A 24,076-nucleotide genomic window follows, 5' to 3' on the forward strand; every position below is an offset into this window, starting at 1 on the left:
CAACCCCTTCAAGATTAAAAGGGCTTGCTCGGTAGAATGGACAAAACATAAAGTATTATATTAATATGAAGGTCTTACAGCTAAGTGCAATCTGATATGGGCTATTAGCAAAACCCAACCCAACCCCCTTCAATATGAAACATAATCGAATTTATACAAGTTCGAAAGCCCATATTTGGCTCGAATGAGGAAAACTACTAAACTGAGCTATTAGCTATCAATAGTGGTATAGATTGTCAAAATTAGCTCTGCTGAGTCTAATCCATGACTGAAAGCATGGATTAGACAAAATTTGTTAAATAGTTGGAGTTTCTCCTCATGCGGCCAACGAGAAGAGGTATGCAAATTTGGGTAGTTTTGATGGTGGATTTGAAATAGCCAATAGGAAAACATCCGATTCCCCACCAAATCCATGTTCTAATTTGATTTGGAAGCGATTGGAACACATCTAACTGCCGATTTTCTTACAGGAAAGCTAGGAGGTTGCAGTAAATCTGCATCTACAAGAATTTCAGAGCATCTGCAAGAAATGTGACCGCACGAGCTCTTTACGGGAAATTGTAAGATTGTTTCGAACCAAAGAAAATTTGCATAAGATTTCTAGATTAGTTGGCATGATAATTCAATAAGGAAACATCTAGCTTAAGGAATGCTTAAGATCAAGGTAAAATGACACTTTTTATGTTAATTTTCATACCTCAAGTATATATCTCCATTTTGGCCAAAACCTATACGATATAACCGAAATAAGCACAATTAAAGGTCAAGGAGAGTTCTAAATGGGAGAGATAAGGTCTAGGAAAGTTGTCAAAATTAGGAAAAAATGGGTCTCGACAACTGCCATGATCCTCTCCTAGAGAAAATGATTTGCTGAGTGTAGTAGCTCCTTGAGATTTTCTTCTTTGTTGCTTTTAGTTTTTCTACTTGATTTGTTACTAGTTTTTCTTCTTGTTTCCTTGGTTCTCACTCTTTCTATTGGTATTGTTTGCTATAGGTTTATTGGGTTCTTCTTTCTTGATTTTTCCTAAATGCAAACTAGACTCACCCTTTTGAAATCCATGACTGGATTTATCCAATGGTGATCTTTAGATCTCACGTAAATTATCCAAGCCCATGGTACACTTCTCCATATTTTATTTCTTTCTCAAGGAATTAAATTAAACTTCTAATCTCTCAACCTCTTCTACCTTCTCTTGCTACTACTTCGTCATACCTTCCTCAACTCTTTCTGATTCTGCCAACTTAATATTTAAGCTAACAATCGCTTCCTTGAGCTTGGCCTCCTTATCATCACAAATTTGCGATATTTTTTCTTGATCCTTGCCTGCAGCTATTACTTTAGAAATATCAGGTCTAAGAACCTTAATATCATTCTCATCTCCACTAGGAAATTCAACATGATCAAAATATGAATCCTCAAAAATGTAACTCAAAAGATAATCATTAATAGGTATACCTTTGGATTCATAATATTTTAATTTTTTCACATTACTTGTTGAACCTCTTTCTTGGAATATAAGACTCTTATGGATGAGCTTCCTTATTTTGAAGGCCATTCCTTTTCTAAAATTGTTTCCTCTTATTCTTCCACATTCTAAAAATAAAAAATTCAGATTTTCGCCAACAACATATACTCTCTAGTGATCAAGCTACAAAGAAGATACCCGCTCTGATACCAATTGTTGGAAACCTTTGAGAATTATTGGGGTGGGGGGGGGGGTGGGTGGGTAGGGTGAATCAATATTGTGTCTTATTACCAAATTTTCCTTTTATTTACTTTGTTAAATCACACACACTAATTAGAAAAAAATCATTAAACATTTTTAGATCTATGCATAAATAATAAGCAACAAATACATCATATGAGCAACATAACCATGAACAAGAATAGAAGAAAGCATCAACACATGAGACACAAGATATCTAGTGGAAAACCCTTCACTGGGAAAAAACCACCCTGGTTGTTATTTCACTGCTTTGAATCGTCTATTATGAAAACTATGTCTTTTACATAGATGATTGACTCCCATCCGTCAGGAGACTCGACCTCATCTAAAATTTGCTGACTCCGAATAGACTAGAGACTTAATTCTACTGATCATCTTGGAATAAAATGTTCTCCATGGACCTACAATTACCATCCATTAAAATCCACCACAATCAATTGATCCTCGCCCAAATTTGATTGGACCATCCAACTACTATTGGATTGATAAACTTTTATTTGCACTGAAACTTTTCAATCACTACTCCACATCCATGAAGTCACTATTCCTCTACGCTATGTGGACCTCCTTTCATCTAATTTTAAACTAGATCCTAGTACTTTCTCCTCAACTCAATTCACCCGTGCAATACAAAATATAGTAGCAAGACATCATAAAATCAATAATCACCACAAACACATGCTCTCCATAGAAGAAAATAGTGGCCACAACATATGCAAAAAAAATCGAATAATATCACTAATAGCTAAAATAAAATGCATATAAACCCTCACACCAAAATATGAACGTTGCATAATACAATAAACAACATAAGACACTATGGATATGTGCCAAATGCATCAACACATCCTGAAAAAAGAAATTTGATAGTCACTAATATGGGGCTATACCAAGATCTCCACCAATCTCAAACTCCGCTACAACTCTTTGCATCACTAACCTCAAGTTTGGAGATTCGAATCAATATTATGCTTCAGGAAATAGATCCATTCATATTGCTACCATTACAGCTCATACACTAAAGAAATCAAGCTCACTGTGGCTTTGAATCATACTCACATTATGCAAACTTCTCTAACTCACTATCACTCACTATCAACCAATAATAAGCTCCAAAATGATGTACATAAAATGTGTTGAGCGAAATTCATCTTTGGGCTAGGATCAAGAGTGCAAAAAATTGGCAAAATCCAACCATAACCATCACTACTTGTGCACTAAAGGTTTTCACACCTAATGGAGGACTTATTCAACCATTTTCGACCTTAACTAATTAATTTAGAAGCCTCCACTAATTACTATGTCAATTTTTTCCCAAACTGCATGATAAATGTAGAGAAATTCACTTTTAGGACGTATACAAAACTTTACTTCATAAAACCTGTGTATACATAGGTTTCCTTCACAAGACCTACGTATGCCTCTCAAAACTAAGTTTTATCAACATTTTTGCAGCCTTGATCTTGCATCTGATCAGCTCCAAAATTCCAAGACTTGTTTATCTACTTGGTGGGGTATCTCCTAATGTTGTAGAACCTCTAGAAACCCATGAAAATCCTTTGGTAACCATAAAAACTTCTCCCAAGCGTCACTTCCAAGTTGACCAAAAAGGCTAACAAACATAGGTTGGCAAGACTTCCAACAAGTCCTCCACAAGTTGCAACACCTACGAACAAACCTGCAACACCTCTACAACATCATAATCATCATCATGAGGTCAAACCATCACTAAAACAAATGATCTACATGAACACAAACATGAATTCTTAGATGAAGACCTAATATTCCATCAAAAAAACATGAATGACAACTGATCCATCATCTCCATCACATGTAGATCTACATCATCCACCCGTCATAGCATCAACAATGCCTCCAATCAATGCACATGCTAACATATTCCAACACAAGAAAACTCAAGGCAACACCTCCATGAATACAACTGGCACATGAGGAACGATCAACAACACCAATTCCATCATTCGACCACTCACAAAATATTGTCATCAAGAGTTCAAATTAATGCCAACATAACCATCTCAATGCCAACTCAACTAGCTACAAACCATGCTACAATGAAGGAATCCAAACATCAACTAGACTATATAGGGTTGAAATAAATGGAAACATAAGCTAACTTCCATCATGAAAAAATGCCCACATCAGCTAGCTTGAGCCATGCACACCCTAACGCCAACAACGTGCACATAGACCTATAGTCAAACCTAGTCTTCTCCTCCATGTCTAGTCACCAAACTTGATCCTACAATTCACTCTACTGATCTAACCTAGAGTTTCATCCCTCCTACAATAACCAATTTCCCTAGAAATTCTAACTCTACAATAGTTTCCCTAATAACCCAGAAAGTTCAGCCCCTAGAATAGTGTCCCCAGAAAAATGTGAACCACAAATAGATAGACTAATCTACATGTGTGAGTTGTAAGAAGGTGTTGATGGTGTTGTATGATGCCAACATTTTAAGGGGATCTCCTGGATGTGAATTCCTAATTAGACATCACACTATTTGGTGTAGCAGTCCCATCTGGTCATACGGTTTGACCACCGTTTTGAAAGGTTTCAAAGGTATGCCTAGGTCACAGTTAGGAAAAAGAGAATGTAACACCTCTTTGGGGCATCAAGTATGTGAGATTTGTGAAAAACTTGATGTAAGGTGCGTGAGGGAACATCCATGACTGGTAAAGGAAAATGAGCCTCTGGCTAGAAAACTAATAGTACTGTCCTAAAGTGGGGCCCAAGAAGGAAGAGAAAGACTTCTTGGTTACGTGGAGATTATTCCACATAATAAGCAACAATCATTAAGGCATAACAATACTTATTCAATAACAACCATAGCTAAGAAATGAATTAGTTCATTCATTTAGTATGTAATTAAAGGAAAATATATCATAAACATAACAAGAATAGTCCTCTTATATCTACGATACATGTATGAAGAAGTGTTGGCTCATAGAGCTTTTGACTAAGAGTGAAGTATCCTAGGTGTAATGCTACATGAATGAAACACTATATCTAGTATTGGAACATGAAGCCACAAATTTATTCTCCAAATAATGATCTATCTCCTATTCACTACAAGGGAAACCATGGACAGACTACAAAAATCCAAGCCCTTAGCTTGAGTTATGAGGATCTATTTATAACAAACAACATTGATCTCTGAGCTTCCTCATGACTCTTTGACTTCTATGACTATTCATATTTTATTCATGACTCATTACATTTCATATGTGACTATTCAAATTCCACATGTGTCCCTTGAACTTCATTACATACCATTTATTACATAAGACAAATTACATATGACATGGTGGCCTAATAAGACAAAACTGATAATGGGACAAATACTCATCAAATTGATCAATCATTTTCTTTCGCATGGAGTTCATTTGTAATCTAAGTGTGTCATGCTTTGAACTCCATTGAGTTGGCTTTGACCCAAACTAGAAGGTCCCCTATCTAGCGCATCATCACCTCTAATGCCTAATATGGTCTTGGAGCTTGACTGTACATTATTCCATAACCATGAAAGTTTCATATGGGTTTTAACCGATGCAATGGTGTACTATAGAATAATGTATTTGGTGATCTCCAAGCCTTCATATTTTGTTTCTTTCTTGATCTATTCAATATATAACCTAATCTCCTGAAATATGACTTCTCTTCCTCTAATTGCTTCAAGTGTTCTTATTGTGGGCATCCCATGCTTTCGTGTTTGAGACTCGAAACCATTATGCAGTTTATTATAGGAAACAATAGTACTAATTAAATATTATCCAAGACACATGTAGCTCTGATGGTGGAGTGTCAATTGAACTCTATCTATTTCAGTGATAATCATGTCTTCATCTTCCAAATGTTGCAGAGCATTAGGATACTTGGCAAACCACTCCTAACTATGATCAATTTCTTTGTTTGCTACTTTTAGGAGTTTTACCACTTCTTGTGATTTCTTCTGGATGCCAATGAGAGGAGCCACCACCTATTGTATAAATTTCATCTCATCATATAATTGTGCCATGGTGTCCTCCATTTGGCCCAGTTCTTCTTGTATGGATGCTTGTTATTCTTCATTGTTGAAACTCTATGATGACAACCATTGATTCTATGTTGCAAGATGTTTCACATGTTACTTTACCACAACAAGTTATCTTCTTAGCCTGGAATTCTCACTCAGAATATATTCAAAATTATCCTATGCTACTATGAAGAAAGTAGCATTTTCCACCATGACTTCCCTAGGATTCCTTATGGTATTGGTAGTTATAACCTTCTCTATAGAAATTAAGACTAGATTCTAAGGATATTTGAGAAAGTATATATGAATCTGCCGCACAATCCTCTTCTTAATTTGATCAAATGTCAAATTGCATACATCCATGAATCTGTCTACCAATCAAGGTATGATCCCCATATCAGTAAATGAAAGATGAGCACCTATGAGAGGAGGTTCCTCTGGAGAACCTGGCTCATCATCCATTGGTTGAATGGTATCTATTGTAGTGTCTTCTTCTCAAAGATGTACGAAAAGAACCCACTTAAGATTTTGGATGACATAGAATCTCAACAATATAAATGGCTACTAAACATTGTAAATCTGCAACTATTGATAGAAACAAAACCTACCAAAGCCCTAATATATGCCCCAATCATAGTTAAACAACAAAACGAAATAGTAATAACTCCAATCATCCAATGGAAACTAGATATACAAAGAATAGCTTTATTATAACACCTGTGAAGGGAACAAATAAATGTTACCAATCCCCCTCTATGGGATGGGTTCCTAGCTATCCTGAAACATCTTCAGATTCTGTAGAGTCCCTCTCCTCTATAATGTGTAAACCCAACAAAAATATGGTGTACGACAATGAAAATAATCAGAGTTACAACAGTGAGTGCAACAATGAAAATAATAAAAAGTCAATAATGAATGGAAAGCCCTTCTATTTATAACAAAATATTGAGTTGTCATCGAATACTGAGAAATAATAAAATATTATTAACCCCATTCTTGGAATAACCACTTGGAATATTTTATTATATTTGGTTAGGAGGGAAAAAGTATTTAAGCATTTATTTAGAAATAATAAATAAATAAATGAAATATGTATCATCTCAAGGAATTGGTTAAGGAATAATAAACAAATAATGATTTATTTAATTATTCCTAAGGGATTTAGTCAAAATTGACAAAGAATAATAATTAATTAGTGATTAATTAATTATTCTTATAGAAAAATAAGATAATTAATGATTTATCTATTTATTTTTCATGATTGGGTCAAATATGACAAGGAATAATAATTGAACAATGGTTTAATTAATTATTCCTAGAATAAAATAAAATAAATAGTGATTTATTTAATTATCTTCATGCGTTTAATTATAAATTACTTAACAAGGGTGGCTTATTAAGTAATTTCTCACAGTGAAAGAAATTTTACGGGGTGTACTTTGATCCATCTAGTAAATTAGGTTAGATGACCAATTTTTTGGTGATAATAGATTGCCCCCCAACGTATGAGTGTTAAGAGAAAAACATATGACCGAAGTACGTTGTAAAGACACAATCACTAGACAACACAGCGGAGTCAGAGAGAGAGAGAGAGAGAGAGAGAGAGAGAGAGAGAGAGAGAGAGAGTGAGTGAGAGGCCAATAAAGTTGAAGTGAAAGAGGATAGGGACAGAGGGCGTGAGACTAATTCAAGTCTCCTTTTATGTTATGGTATCAGACCTCAATGAGGTGGGAGTGGCATACCCATAGCCTTCAAGATAACTTAGTACAAAAATAATGGTTCGCCTAGAAACATAAAACTGAGCAATGAAGTACATGCCGAATGATACATGACATGCTAGCATAACATAGCCAGAAAATAATACAATGTGTCCCATATACATAATGCACTTGGAAAAACATGAGCGAGGACTGAATAAACTAATATCTTAGTACATAAGATACAATGACCCTTCCCTAAAAAAATGGGTGGGAGGGAGGGTAGAACAACCGGAGAAGCCCTACTGAATAGGGAAGTGCTCTACGAAATTGAATGGATCATCTGAAGGAGACGCACATGTTATGAACACTACGATCAGTATGAACCGAACCCGTCAAATATGCAAAACTGCATATGAGGTTGTAGCATAATGGGAATGCATCCAGGCATGTGGGGGTCTACCTGAAGGGCCACCTCCTCATGATGTCTAAAACATCTCATGCACACTAGGGAATCACTGGTACAATCTGATTCATCACTGTACCATCAAGTGTATGAATCACGAACATGAAATGACCAAGTCAAAGGGAAATAATGAGACCCTTTTCTCGATCCGAGGTACCGAAAAAAATGGAAGCTGAAACAAAGACACGCCACCCTCTAGGTTGCTCTTCTGGAATAAATGAATTGATGTCGACAGAATAGGGCCCGCAATAGGTGAAGCAATGAGGATCCTCAACTAAGGCATGAGGGAAAATATTAATGTGACTGATGGAATGACACCAGTGATAATGATTAAAGTGGTACTGAGGGACAAACAGACGACTTCCCTTGTCAAAGCATAAAGTGCATGGTTGACCTGGTAGCAACTGACTCAATTCTGGAGGGGATGGGGACAGTATGACTAGAGTCCAAAATGGGCAACATAGAATGAATGGTATGAAAATATGGATGGAATATTGTGACATAATAGAATGAGATTTGGAACAGACTCCATGGATGCAAGGGTGACTCATTGCAGATGCTTTGAACAAGGGTGACTCAATGACGTTGCCACATAGAATAGGCTCGGTGGGTACCATCAAAACATGAGTAAATGATGGTTACTGATGATGAAAATCAACACATGGTATGAAAAGCATTAAGAGGGGGTGGACCGCAAAATAAAAGTGTCGCTTTATGAATAATTTTTATTTTGAGAGGTAATAAAGTGACGCTTCTTGGAAAAATGACTTTTGGTGAAGTATCAAATCATCAAAAACTAAGGAAGACCCATTAAATTAATTAATGAGATATTTCCAATGGTGTTGACGGTTTTTCAAACTGAGCTACAACTTGGTCGCAATGTGTGATAGAAAAATTGTGGATTTTTCTATGAAAGGGCATTTTCCTTCCAATTTGAGAGGAGGAGAAGGCCCCAAATCTTGTGGAGATCATAGTGAACAACCTGATCATTGGAATTGGGATCTGTAACTTACATACAATTGGCCTTACTTGTCTAAATATGGCCCTAACGCTTCTTCGAATGATGGTTCCGGGTGAATGATTAAGGGGAGAGGAAAATGACAATGAGATACTAGAGGAGGTCTAGAATCATTTTCACCCAATAATTCAAACATGGGGACTATGTGGACATAGATTATAATATTTGAAGATATGGTATCAAATGTCTACGATATGCGATGTGCATATGGCTCACTGGAGAGGCCGGTAGGACCAACTATCCAAGGAATGGGATGATAATTGACCATACCTAGATGTAGTCAAATGTAGGTCGAGACGAATGTTAATTAATTGAGAATATGGCCAGGGGAAAACCATCATGCCCCCAAGCATGGGATACTTCCCACAAACATATGTGATGGAGGGGACTGATCTGGTTTGCAAAGGTGGTAATGATGCCCCCTGGCAGGAAGATTTTGTGTAGCGCCATTTTGTTCCGAGTGCTAGAAAAGGGGATTCAAGCATGTAAACCCAACTTGGCATGATATCCTTCAAACGAGATGTAGGGGCCTATGTGCCTCCTAGTATGTTATGGATGTACATGATGTATTTAGAGTGGGGCTCCAAAAACTTTTATGATTTATGTAATACATAATATGATTCTGCATTTTTATATGACAATAATGGTTCGTCATGTGTTTTGTTTATGGTTGTCTTCTATGGTATACATGTGATAAATTCCAATCTAGAATGTTATTTGAAATGGTATCTACATAGTCATTTTGGGCTCTAGTAACATGATTGAAAGTAATGGTTTCAAATTCACGCACCAATAGCTTGACTCGCAGATATTTTCTAAATAGGACTTGGTTATGTACATGATACACACCATTTACTTGCATGACAAGCAACAAGGAATCTAAATGAACATGAATATGAAGGATGCGATAAGCAAGGGCATCAACTAACAATCCTATCACTGTATCATATTTGGCCTGATTATTGGTGGCAGATCCAAAGCACTCAGCTTTTGAAAGGACTAACATATGCAAGGGGGTAAAAATGGCTCAGGCTGTTGAGGCAAGATTCTGGGAGAAGCAACTCGCACTGTCGGCCTAACCGATATATGGTACAGATGATGGATCCATTTGAAAGGTGCAAAAGACAACAGATGAGATGATGTAATCTACCTAACTTCATGGCAGAAAATAAAGACACACAAATCAAAGGGATATGCTATGAGAGAAATTTCTTGAGGTAGTGTGCACTAGGAGCATTAGGAAGGAAATGGCCTTTAGAATCCTCCAAAGATATGCTTTCTTGGCTAAGGGAAGTGGTAATCAGGGGTAGGCATATCTTCCATGATGTCCTCATCAAACTGGAAGATAGGCAGATGGGAGGAAGACTGACTACATGATGCGGTGGAATTACCTGGTGCACCAACATGAGAAATAAGGTTCACATATGCATCATCTTTAATGGTAGATGTCAAACTGATAGATGAAGGATCTATGGATGTTGAGACCAAGGATTTTTTCAAAAGAGGTTCAACAGAAGCGTGCGCAGAAACCTCATAAAGGTTTTCCTGCAAGGAACTCAAGGATGATGACAGGTAAAGGATATGGCCTGCAATATCCATCATCTTGAAATCGAGGGGAGGGATCACAATGGCGGGACCATAGTCTCCCTATTTTGGTTGAATAGGGGTCCCAAAATCCATGGTAGAAGAGTAGGGGTTCCACTACAAGTGGCCTCGTATTCACAAAGTGCTTCTAGGAAATCGCGAAATTCATTGAGACAAGGGCGATAATGGGAATAATGACCATGATGATCACACAGGGCACAAAGGTGATTTTTGCACAACCTTCTAAGTTTCTTGGGTGGAATCGGTAGGTTAAAATGGACTTCAGGGATATTTGACTGAGGTAACATTTCATGAACCAAATATTTGAGATGAGGAAACTCGGGACAATTATTGGTGGCGTGCCCAACAAATTTACACAAAGCACACATAGGTGATGACTTTGGGGCCTTAGGGATTGGATAAGCTTGGGGAGCCTTGACCTTAGGTTCTTTCCTCTTAACCTTTCCCCCCTATCTGGATGCTTTCACAACGGTAGTGGGTTCATGTTGAGGTTGTGATGGAACTAAAGCAGCGTCAGGGTCTGTAGGGACCAGTTGAACTGGGGTCAAAGCATGATAATGTCTTAGCTGACCAGGCGGAATGCTTTTATGGAGGTGTATGTACCATACAGGGATCCCTAGATTCATGTTCGGAAGGACCAACAAAGCCATGACAGGGACATAAAATACTCTAGGAGGGGCAATAAGAAAGGTATCTAGCCTGCAGGGTAATGCCTCGATGGAATAGCTCCTAGATGGTTAAGACCTAGAGGAACAGTTCCTGGTGGAAACATAGGAGAGGCACCCACAAACAAAGGAGGTCCTAGGGGGGTGGATCAAGAGGGCTCGTTGAGATGGAAACAACATGGTGCCGAGGAGCTGGCTATTGATCGGATGTATCAGACTGCTTAAGGGCAACCCGTGATGCTTGTAACATGCAAACACTCATAGAGTTAGGCTCTGAGATGGGAGGGAGAGGACCAGGGAAAGCACCCAACAATGAGGAATCTTTATAGACTTCGGGTGAAACACTGGTGAGGGGAGGTGAAGACTGCTTATCTGACATTGACGAGATAATGGACTCGAGGGAGGTCATGGATGTCAGCTCATAGTAAGTCAGACGATTGATGGTAATGATCTTCCCTTCATGGGGAAAGCATATCTTGTGGAAAAATATAGATACGATGGCTGACATGGCATATGTGTAACTATGACCTAAGAGAATGTTGTAATCAAATGGGGTATCAATGACTTCAATGTCGACATGGAGAGTCTTTCCCACAAGGGTCACTGGATAGTTGTGGTACATGCCAAGAATCTCACATGAGTGTCCATCCCAAGCACACAAATTGATGGTGGACGAGGACAACTTAGGTGACTTAAGTTTTTTCCAAACAAAAATGGACATCACACAGGTGAATGCACCTTAGTCAATAATCCATCCAAAGATGATGGCATTAGGGACTTGGACTGGCATTGGGAAAGCAACGAATGAAGGTAATGGGGGATGTTCTGATGTATCAACTGGGAATAAAATAAAATGATCGTCAGAAGGATCTACTACACCTAGAGTAGTTAGTAGAGCTTTCTTTTGAGATGGGCATGACTAGAGTACTTCCAGCGTTGACATGGTGTCGGGTGATTGTGCCAAGTCATCTACTATACTGTATGTATGGGAAGCTCAGTTAGAAGCTGCATTATTTCATAATGGTCCCTTTGGGATCTTGGGAATCGCCTCAGGTTTAGGTTGAGGGGTCTATAACGGACCATTTGGTGTCGTAAGAGGCTTAGCAGATGCTTTGGTTTTGGACTCAGTGGCAGACGAAGTCAATGGCTTGACATATTGACGTGACCAAGTTTCCAGGTTGATATCAAAGGCATTAACCTCATTAGAATTCATCATAAGGATCTGGTAGTCACCAAGACTAGAAGGTTGGGGGGGTGGGTTGCTTGACCTAACTGAGGTTGAGTAGAAACAAATCCTTGTTGAGGGAAAGGATTTCTAAGCACTATCAGTTGAGATGGTGCAGGATTCTGAGGCAATTGTTGACCTCTAGAAGTTACTTGAGTTGCTCACATTTGGTGCATCTGGGGTAAGAGAGGACACTCATGTGTATAATGGTCATGTACACCACAACATGCACAAGGATTGTTCGTACAAATAGCCTTGCTCTTCTTGGGTTTTCTACCATATTTCTAGTCGTTGGTGTTAGGCTGGTTCCCCTGGGGTTCACTAGGTTGATTACCTTGATTACCCTGGTTACCTTGGTTACCCTAGTTACCCTTCCCCTTATTCTTTTTCTTCAAATTTTATGGATTGGTCGCACTTTTTTGCGTAAACGTTTGACCCTGAGGGGGAGGTGGCTGCAACGCTAATTCTTGAGGGGCTAGAGTGCTCGATTGCACATAAGGTGGGGAAACAATTTCGTAGACATGTTGGGGTCCTAAAAACATGTTGCTAGCAAGGGGGGCATAAGTGTTAGAGGAATTGGTGCCCCCCTATGGATAGCCATAAATTTTCTGAGTATATGGCAAAGGGTGTGAAAGGGTTCCAACGATACCATCGGCGGTGTGAGATGCCCCCAGTGCATTGGCACTTCCAAGATGAGGGAGGTATGGAATGACGATATAGGCATAATCGGATTGCGCATAAATCAGGTCATATCTTAGAGCGGTTTGGAGAAATTCTTCCTCAGTATAAGGAAAATGGGACATGACATCTTTTCCAATGGGAGATAAAAGGCTCCTAAGAAACCAATCTAGATAGACACAGTATTCAAAGGGTGGGTCACAACATGTGCTCCTACTTCGATGCTACTCTTGAACATGGTCGGAAAGGTGAGTGGTGAAGGACTGATGGAATGATGTCAATATCTTCGCACCACAGTCATACTGAATAGGTAACTGGAAATATGAGAGGAACACTTTAGAAAGCATTGCGAAAATGGAATGAGATGCGGTGGGCATGTCTACATACCATTTTGCAATGTCTCTAGTGAGTGTGCGTTGGAATAGCTGAAGAGGAATGGAGTCATTGGTAACATAGTTAGGTGAACACCACATGTGGAAGGATCGAACATGGTTGGTATGATCCTCTCCAACATTACCCTCAATACATGTGGAAGGATCGAACATGGTTGGTAGGATCCTCTCCAACATTACCCTCAAACTTTGGGATATCTGAGATAAGCTTAGACAACATAGAAGGCCAACTAGCATCGTGGTGTATGGCGTCGTTTATCAAGTAGCTAAAATCCAACAAACTTAACCCAACCATAAAGGGGAGCATGGGGGTTGTCGGAATGGTTCATGAGACTATTCCACTTGATGTGACCACTAGGATAGAACCAGAGCCAACACCAGGTTGGGTTCCTGCACCAGCTGTGGGTCTAGACATGGTGACGATATGCGATGAAGGAGGCTCAGAATTAGATGAGGAATCAGATGAACTAGGAGAAGAGTCGACATGGGGACTCGGAGGGCTATGAACTCCAACTCAACGAGGAGGGGTAATATGCCCAAGCAGAAATTGGTGGTGAAGTCCTAATAGTCTCCGCGACAAACACCTTCAGGGCGCAATGCTGGTTAGACACATGTGATACAGAAATGGTGAAGGGAGATCAACAATATGCCTATGTCTCAATGAGGGTAGATAAATTTATTATGTTAAGTCTTGGCTTGGCGGTGTAAACCAAGCACCCTTCACTTAAGATGTGCTTGTGTGTGCAAGTGTATTTAATTATTAAGCCTAGACCATGTTTGTAAAAAAGAAAAAAGCTTGTTGAAAATAAACTGAAATTAACAACATAAAATGATAACAAAACAATCAACTAAATGCCGCCCAAACTGAATTTGCAAACACTATGCTGGGTGGTGTCTAAATAGATGGAAAACACACTAAAAATGTTAGGAGATCTAAATGTCGATATGATGGGGATCAAGTGACACTAAGCTGCTCGGAAGTGCTGCAGCAACAACAAAAAACCAAAGTGAAATATTGTTGCAAAAAGATAGGGAGATGGGTGAAACACCAAGGGAAACTAATGTGACCCTAAGGCAAATGACCAAACAAGGTTTAATATGAAACTATGTATGGTGACAACCTATCTTTATAGATCTAAAACATAAGGGTACAAATCTAGAAAATATGGCTAAAAGTGTTGCAGAAACTCAGACTACTCACTCAACTAAACTCCTCCTATAAAGGTGGAAGCATACTAGAAGCCCTAGGGGGGCTAAATTTCACTTTTATAAGTAAATAAGAGTACATCAATGCCTAAGAGGGATGAGACAAAGGTCAAACAACCCAGCAGACACCTCTCGGAAAAACCCAAAAGTATGTCTGAGAAAAACCTAGAAACCCTAAAATCACAGGTACTAACCTATTTTCAGGTGAGATCACACTTTTTGGGCTGAAAGGTCCTCGTTGGCCTCGAGATCACACTTTTTGGGCTAAAATTTGTGATTTCTACTCTGTGGTCCTAGTTGGCAAATGTCAGAAAAAAATTTCGCCTTTGCTGCGGCTGGCTCCTATGACCTGTGAAAAAGACCGGAAAGCCCACAGAAATCAGAAATTTAACAGATGTATGGTTAAAATGCTAGGAAACATTAAGAGACTTATAAAAAGAAGAAGAAAACATAAGCTGAAAACCGAAGGTCACCCAGGTTTCTGGATCTGAAGTATAAAACTAGTGGAGTTGCCAATTTTGTTGTTGGCAACAATAAAAAAATCCCCAGTGAAGTCACCAGTTTTGTTGTAGTGTTTTCTTCTCAAAGACGTACGAGAAGAACCCACATAAGATTGTGGATGGAAAATAATCTCAACAATATAAATGGCTCCTAAACATTGTAGATCTACTGCAATTGATAGAAACAAAACCTGCCAAATCCCTGATCTATGCCACAATCATAAATAGTAATAACTTCAATCATCTAATGAAAACCAGATATACAAAGAATAGTTTTATTATAACACCTATGAAGGGAACAAATAAATGTTACCAGTCTCCCTCTATGGGATAGGTTCTTGGCTATCCTCAAACATCTTCAGCTTGTCTAAAGTCTCTTTCCTCTACAATGTGTAAACCCAACAAAAATATGGTGTGTGATAATGAAAAATAATCAGAGTTACAATAGTAAGTGCAACAATGAAAATAATCAAAAGTGAATAATGCACAGAAAATCCTTCTATTTATAATAAAATATTGAGTTATCCTCGAATAATGAGCAATAATAAAACAGTATTAACCCCATTCTTGGAATACCCACTTGGAATATTTTATTATTTTTGGTTAGGAAGGAAAAAGTATTTAAAATTTTATTTAGAAATAATAAATAAATAAATGATTTATTTATCATCTCAAGGAATTGGTTAAGGAATAATAAACAAATAATGATTTATTTCATTATTCCTAAGGGATTTAGTCAAATTTGACAAAGAATAATAATTAATTAGTGATTAATTAATTATTCTTATAGAAAAATAAGAAAATTAATGATTTATCTATTTATTTTTCATGATTGGGTCAAATATGACAAGGAATAATAATTGAACAATGTTTTAATTAATTATTCCTAGACTAAAATCAAATAAATAATGATTTATTTAATTATTCTTCAGGTTTAACTATAAATCACTTAACAAAGGTGGTTTATTGAGTAATTTCTCATAGTGAGAAATTTTACTATGGTAAAATTGGCTTTACAAGGGGTACTTTGATCCATCTAGCAAATTGGGCTAGATGATCAGTTTTTTGGTGATAATTGTATCTTCTTCCTCATTTTCTTCTTCCAATATTTGTGTTGCTTTTTCCTCTTGGGATTTCCATTATTGTTCCTCTTCTATCCTGCTCTCCTCTTCTTCTTCTTATTTATTTTGAAGCTACTCATCATGTTGCATTTCCCCTCTTCTTTTTTTGCTTCTCTCCACGTCTCATCTACTTGAATAGCTTCTATGTTCAGAGGATCATGTTTCCACTTTTTGTTTCTCTCGCCTGTCGAATCATATATTATCCTCTTCTTGGGAGCTATTTTCCTTGCTTAAGGGGTTATATGTTCTTCCTCCTGCAACTGTAAGTCTTAAGCTGGCGGATTGTGGGGTAAACTAGGTTTCATCCTCAGATGTTCCTTCATGTTTTCATTGTATCAGTTATTTATCTTCTCATCTACTACTATATATATTGACGAATACCTCGTATTATGTCCGATCCATTCACAATGTTGCCTACACAATCTCCTAGGATCATATCCATGAAATCCTTTAGTGGTGAAGTACAAGTTTTACAACTCTTGTATTTATGATACTCTCACCTTGTGTCTCTTCAAAACATATAATCTGATCCTCAATGAGAAGGTGGGACAAGGGGCTTTCTCCTCCTATGAAGAGCTCCTAGCAATCCCTTGTCCAACTAATTTTCTACTTCTTTCATGACCACCTTATTGGTCACATACCTCGGCATGATATGAGGGGATATTTGATAACTAAAACATCTTATGTATGTCCCCTCAGGCACTACAAACAATCCACGATATCCCATGGAGAATCCTTTACCTGATCAATCATGTAGGGAGGATCAATCTCAAATATCATATGAAAGATAGATGCAAAGAAGTGCTCGACCAATCTATCATATGCATCTTTGAAGCTTTATTCTGATAACACAATGTAGTGAAAGTAAAATAGGAACTTGTTCTTGAGGGTCTACTTCCAGTACATTCCTGAGAACACATATTATGCATAGATTCCATCTAAAAGAGATGTAGACATGTAGAATTTCAGTTCTTGGTTTTCTCTCAGAGGTATTCTTTCCTGCCCCACATGACGTTGCAACTCAAATGACAGTATATTTTACCAATTGAAGACTCTTCCATGGGTTGCCACCATATTGAGCATATATATCATTTTTTCTTCAAACACCTCAACATTCTTCTGCCCATGCAACCGGCAACGCATGGCTATCAAATATTGATATAAATCTCTAAGGATCTTAGTTGAATAAACTACAGATGGGAGATGGTGAAACTTAGTAGGATCTCGACACAAGGATCTAATAATGTCACTTGTCTTGAGGTCGGCCCATCTGGTGTAGAAGACGTTATTTGCATTTTTTTTTGGGCATAAGCATCTTGTAGTACATTTGCATGTCTTCTCCATAATAAGTGGCGAGCTAACTGCCACCCTCACTGTGAAGCACAAGATAAGAGTCATCCATGTGTGTAATGATCCACTCAATCAATTTTGTACATGGGATGGTGGGGAATATGCATGCAGTCCTATGAATTATAGACCTCTTGATATTTATGTACACTTCTAGGTCCTCCAAGCTCTCAATATAACTTTTCTACATGAATGTGTTTCACATCTTGCTCCATGTTACCTCTATAGTCTTATTAATCAAGCATTGTGTGTCTACATAAATGTGAATGATTGAATTGGTCACTTCAACATGTTCCTCAGTGCTTGCTTCTAAGACTTCTTTGGAGGCCACTTTATGGGGAGGCAGGACTCCAACATATGATGACAGGGTCACAATACTTGTAGCATGAACACATGCACTCATTCTCTCAAAGGCAAGGACGGCACACTAGTGCATGCTGAAGGGACGAAGGAAAGTGCTTCAAGTCTTCATGGTGCACTCATGCACTCAAGGGAGGGTGTAGTTCTTCATGGTGAAGAAGTGTACTCAAGAGGAAAACTTTGTTGTTTTGGGTAGTTTTCAAGGCTAATCAGACTTCGAGTTCTAGAAGTGCACTCTATCTATTGGAAGCTCGAAAACAAGTTTAACATTAAGGTTTCATGATAATAATGAGGAGAATAAGGATCTACAAGCTATATATAGGTTCTTGCATTCATGGTGGAATATCAAGGGTTGAAGAATGTGAAGAGTTTCTTCATGCCACAACAAATTAACAATTGCAAAATGAAGATTGAACAGAAACACCAACCATCAAACTGAAAAACAAAGAAATGACAATAAGAAAAACAAGAATCAAAGTGAAATCATGAAAGGAAATGAAAATATTTGACATACTATAATTACCTATAATTATGGTTGATGAAGAGTTTCTTGATCCACAGTTATGCACTCAACTCAGATGAGAATGATTATGAAAATGAATGATTAACTAGGCTGATCTAAAAGAATTTACATGCAAAACTATTTCATGAGTGATCTCCACTTGTCAATGAGTGAAAGGATTAGTTAAGGGAATTTAAGTGGGCTCGTAATTTTTAGGAGTGCGCCCAAATGCAACAAGATGCTCATGCATGCATCCAGGAAGAGCACATGTCTTCAATACGAAGGAGTGTGCTTTGGTAGGGTGCACTTGCTCAACATGAAGGACTATGCTTAAGGAGGGTGCACTTCTTTACCTTGGAGGAGTGTGCTTAACTCATGCTCAACTCAAGAACATGTCTTCACCAAACTGGAGTCTACTTTTTCCTTTAAAGTTGATTTTCTTTCTTTTGTTTTCATTTTCTATGCTTTTAAGTGTTTTTTCAAGTGTGTGCGTGGTGAAAGGGAAAGTTTCTAAGTCAAGGTAAGTCATGAGTTCACCTAACCGTAGACTAGATAACCTAAGTGCTTCTAAATATTACGTGATGACGCTTAGGAAAATTTGACTTATGAGGATGCAACACTAGAAGAAAGCACACAAGTAAAAAATCAAACAACATGATGACAGTAAGGGGATTGAAATGATAGTTGATGTATACTCCAAAATTGACTTAAGTAAAATTTTAGAGGGTTTTTGTCGTAGAGACAAAAAAAGGGGGGAGAGAGAGAGGAGAGATTTCATCCTCCTTCTTCATCCTACTTTGTCCGTCTTGTCTTTCATTTGCTTGCCCAAAAATTATCTTGTGTGAGAGAATGTGGATGCCCAGATGGAGGTTGATCTATCTTTATATAGTAGTATATCTTGTATGAATGGATGTCTCTCTTGGCTAGGGATGAATTTACTTGGAGGGAAGTTGACTTGTCACTTTTGGAGCCAAAATTTAAATTTCAAAAATTCAAATTTTCATCTTCAAATATGTTTTAGAATGATAAAAACAAATACCTCAAGGGACCGGATGTGCATTATGAAGACTAACCATAATTACAAAATAAAAAAGAACCCCTCTTCTAGTTCATCGATGGTGTAATCCTTTCTCCAATCTATCATGTCACTAAAAAACCCTCAAAGATATGTCACTAACTCATAATGAAATATGAGAAGATATGACTAAATCTTTTATTAAGCATAAAATTGTTCATGTGTATCTTATTTGAAATTCACTATGATAACTACAATATACTATAAAATAGTAATTTATAAATCACCCACAATAATTATTAAACATAATACCCGTAGATAAAATATTCACTTAATTAACCTCAAATCAATAAAAGTACTGGAATCAATACCTTTACTTTCTAGTGCCGGAATTCAGTGGAAAAATTTTAGGAGAAATCTTGATTGGTGTTATTTAAACTAGGTTTTTGACTATATATATGGATTCAACAACATGAAAAACCCCAAGCCACTTCAATTGTGCAGGAATACCCATCAAACTTGTGATTTTAATCAAATTTTGTTGGGATTTAGAAAAATTAGTCCAGAAAAACCCACCAAAAATACTTCCAAAAAACCTCACTAAAAACAATTGTTAACAAGTATATATACATATTACAATTACAAGTACAATTATATATATATATATATATATATATATATAAAACAAACTATGTAATCCAAAATGGATCATTCTACTTAGTTATTCTCAATTAACAAATTAAATAATCAAATTGTCAAAAAATTAAATAATCAGATTGTCAAAAATGTGTAATGCCTATATTTATTTATAATTGAAAGAAATCAGTCAATAAGATTAATTTTGATAAACAATTTTTGCATCATATAGTTAAAAAAATATAAAAATTATTATATTGAAATACTTGGTTTAGTTATTTTATGTTTTTCATTTTTTTAAATTTAATAATATAAATTTCTATTATTTAAATTATATATATATATATTTTAAAAATGGTCAAAAAAACTTTGAGTATATTTAAATTATGTAGAATCTACATTAAATTTTAAAATTACAATAATATTTTCAATTCAATTTAAGATATAAATAATTGAGAATTTAACGCTCAAATTTAAAATTACAACAATATTTTCAATTTAAGATATTAATTTCTTTTTACAATATTTTAAAGTTAAGATATTACTTTTTTTTTTACAATACTTTTAATTTAATATGTTAATTATTTTTTGGTAATTAAAGAGAGTCTAGGTAGAGGCCAGCCTACTTATTGGTTGCAAGAAGACCTATCCACTTAAATTATGTGGAATCTACCATTCAAAATTAAAATTACAACAATACCTCCAATTTAAGTTTTTTTTTTTTTTTGAAGTAATTATGCCCAATCTATCACTCAAATTTAAAATTACAACAATATCTTTAATTTAAGATTTTTTTTTGTTTGGGTTAGAAGAAGGCCAATCCACCCATGATACCAAGGCTACCAAGGCTCCCTAGAGCTTGGACATAGCTTAGTAAGTTTAACTCCCCAAAATGGCTTACCTTCAATTTAGGAAAAAAAAAAATTGTGGGTAGTTATACCCATTCTACCACTCAAATTTAAAATTACAACAATACCTTCGATTTAAGATCCCTTGATAAGTTTAATCCCCAAAATGGCTTCCACTCCTGAGCAGCTCTTGAAATTTGAACCTATCACTGAGTGGAGACAAAACAACCAATAAACAAACTAATCTACACCTCTTAAATTTCAATTTATAATATTATTGGTCAAAAAATTAAAAAACCTATACTTGAAAGAACCAAACATAGAACCATAAACGAGTTAAAGTACAGAATTCTGCCCCTAGTAACATTAAGCTGAATTCACGTGGAAACACCACCACACGAAGTAGTTATACTGGAATTACTCAATTATGATGGGCCCATTAAAAGCGAGTGGAATAATTCGTGGATCATTTCACGAACATGTTCTTCCACGATTTGTGCTGCTACATAGGGAGCATAACACGATTCTTTACAAATCAAAATGTAATTCACAGATTCCACGGTGAACCAGACAACCACCAAATCTTCAACCTTCCGGACACAGTTTGAATTGTTATATTTACTAAAATCTAAATATTAAAAAATATCGTGAATCATATACACATCAGTGAAAATAACCAAATTACAAAGCCAAACTGTGTAAATAGCGTATATCTGAAATAAGTATCTACATCCAAAATTACAGTTCACAGAAGTGAAGAAATCAGATTCATAAAGATTAGAAAATGAAAGATGGGAAAGTAAAAAACTGATGAAAATGAAAATTGTTTTTCGAGGCATGAAAAATTACAGGAGGTTTTTCAGTACTGAGCGGTATCAAATTTCCATCATGTGGTGGCTAACAGGGGTTATGCAGGGTTCATCGTCGCCTAGGTAGCCTTTGCTTCTGCCGAGGCGCTCATAGCAATCCATGGAGAAGAGAGAAAGCGAGAGTGGGATGACCCCATCATTGCTGCAGGGCCTGGTGGGAAGAGAACGATAAAGAAGTGGGCGTAAACACACAACGAAGAAGCGCCGATATCCTCCCAGCGCTATCACCACGGATCTCATATTCTGCGACTCACCAGCTGCAGGCCACTGCTTTCTGCAAATCCCCTCCCAGAGGCTCTCCGTCTCGACAGCACGTTTCCACTGCCTGTTCACACAGCCCGCCATGGCCAGGGACTTGGCATCCAAATGCTTCAACAACTCCACCACAATATCTTCGTTGTACTGCAGCGGGCACCATAAGTCCGAGGAATCCATCCGCTCTAATTGCAGAAAACAAAATATCAAGGATTTCAAACACTACTTATAATTAATAAACATTGACTGTGGAATCAGCAGAGAGTATAGCGGGAATGGAAAGTAAGGAAGTTGGAACTAGGGGCTGGATTTTGAATGCGGTCAAGTCCAGCCGAAGGAATCTTAAAATATAACCCTACAAATCCCATTAATATTGGTGGAGGGATTTTAATAAGAAACCAGCAGGCAAGTCGCAGCACATTAATTTAGCTTGCAGTATGAGGACACGACCAGTTGCGAAAAGTAAGAGCCTTAACAGTAATTTATTTGGAGGCATAGAGAAGAAGAGTTGAAATCAGAGGGGCCCCTACCATTCAATCTTATCATAAGAGTCAGGAAATTGTGGAAATCAACGTCTCGACCATTTAATAATAGAAGTGGTCTCCAACATGTTGCCGATTTTTCTGTTTTGCATGGTTAGAATAATAATTTAATTAATAATAATCAATCTGTATTCTATCTAAACCCTTTGAAGAAAATATGTTTCTCGTGAATATTAGTGGCCATGTCCAAGTCAAGATGGTGATTATACAGTGATTGATACTCATCATAATACCTAAACCCTTTGAACCCTTTGAAGACGAAAAGACGTTTCCACTGAATATTCCTCTTCTCATCAAAACTGCGATGGTGACTATCATCTTTTGTTAAAAAATTTGAAGTATAGATTGATTGATACTCATCATAATGCCTTTACACTTCACTTCAATTGCCTTTTAAAATTATATAACAACCCTAGAAAAGCTAAACGCGTTGGTCAACATTTCCATGGCCGATCAAACCATGTTCCTTGTCTTGAAAAAGGTAAGGCTATCCCGATTAAGTGGCTTTTTCTCGAAGATTTAGAATGGCAAAGGAGAACTTAATGATGAGATATAGCGAGACATTCCAAGTCATTGTTAATTAAAGAATTTTCATTTGATGAATCAACGTCTTTGAGCCTCTACACGTGATCGATAGAAAAAGCCCGAACTAGCATAGCAATCTCGCTTTAGTCAAGTCAAAATCCATGGCAGTGGTTTCTTTTATCTCAAATGGCATGGCGCATACCAGCTTTTTGAATAAAAGAAAGGAAAAATCCTTTCCATGGGCTCCATAGCCTTAAAAGATGCAATTTAAAAGAAAAAACTCCCTCCTTAAAATAAGATTCCTAGATGAGATTTATTTTCTATGATCAAAGTTAAATGATATTTTAGAGTTCATTTATAAGATATTAATGATCACTTCTTCAATAACACTATGAAAATTGTATTGATTTATATATTTATAATTTTCATGATACAGAGTCAATTCCAAGTGAACTCTAGCATACATAACTAGCCTTTATTATCAATGAATTTTATTATAAATTTTATAATCCAAAATTCTATAAGAAGGTTAAGGATGTGGCATCATGATTTTGGATAGAGATTCTCTTCACTTTGAATCTCTTTTCCTTCAAAGAAATAGTGTTTCAATGTTCCTAGTTTGGTAATAATGTTATTTTTTCACTGGGTTAAGTTAAGCTTGATTTGGTGGACATATATATGATTATGTCATTGTATGGTTATATGTTAATACATTATAATGAGTGCATGCCCTAGTCAACTAGGGTATTAACATCATATTTACATTTTCATATCTTATTGTGGGTCATTTGTGTTTAGTTAGCAAGGTAAGATTTACATCTCAATGTTGCTGCCTTGATG

At 36.8% G+C, this 24,076-nt stretch overlaps 1 protein-coding gene across 1 annotated transcript; it reads right to left on the bottom strand.

Annotated features, from left to right (window-relative positions):
• Positions 1-21,920: 21,920 nt before the first annotated feature.
• Positions 21,921-22,349, bottom strand: LOC149142636 (F-box protein GID2-like). The gene has a single exon (XM_089451536.1). It carries the CDS (start codon positions 22,347-22,349, stop codon positions 21,921-21,923), a length of 429 nt encoding a protein of 142 aa, XP_089307662.1.
• Positions 22,350-24,076: the final 1,727 nt, after the last annotated feature.

Source organism: Pinus tabuliformis, chromosome X (assembly GCF_031772625.1).
Source record: "Pinus tabuliformis cultivar Carrire ecotype Pingquan chromosome X, CPIR1, whole genome shotgun sequence".
Classification (NCBI taxonomy): Eukaryota; Viridiplantae; Streptophyta; class Pinopsida; order Pinales; family Pinaceae; genus Pinus; species Pinus tabuliformis.

Excerpts from the sequence above, each read along its gene's own strand:
- LOC149142636 (XM_089451536.1), bottom strand. The coding sequence starts at position 22,349 with ATGGATTCCTCGGACTTATGGTGCCCGCTGCAGTACAACGAAGATATT.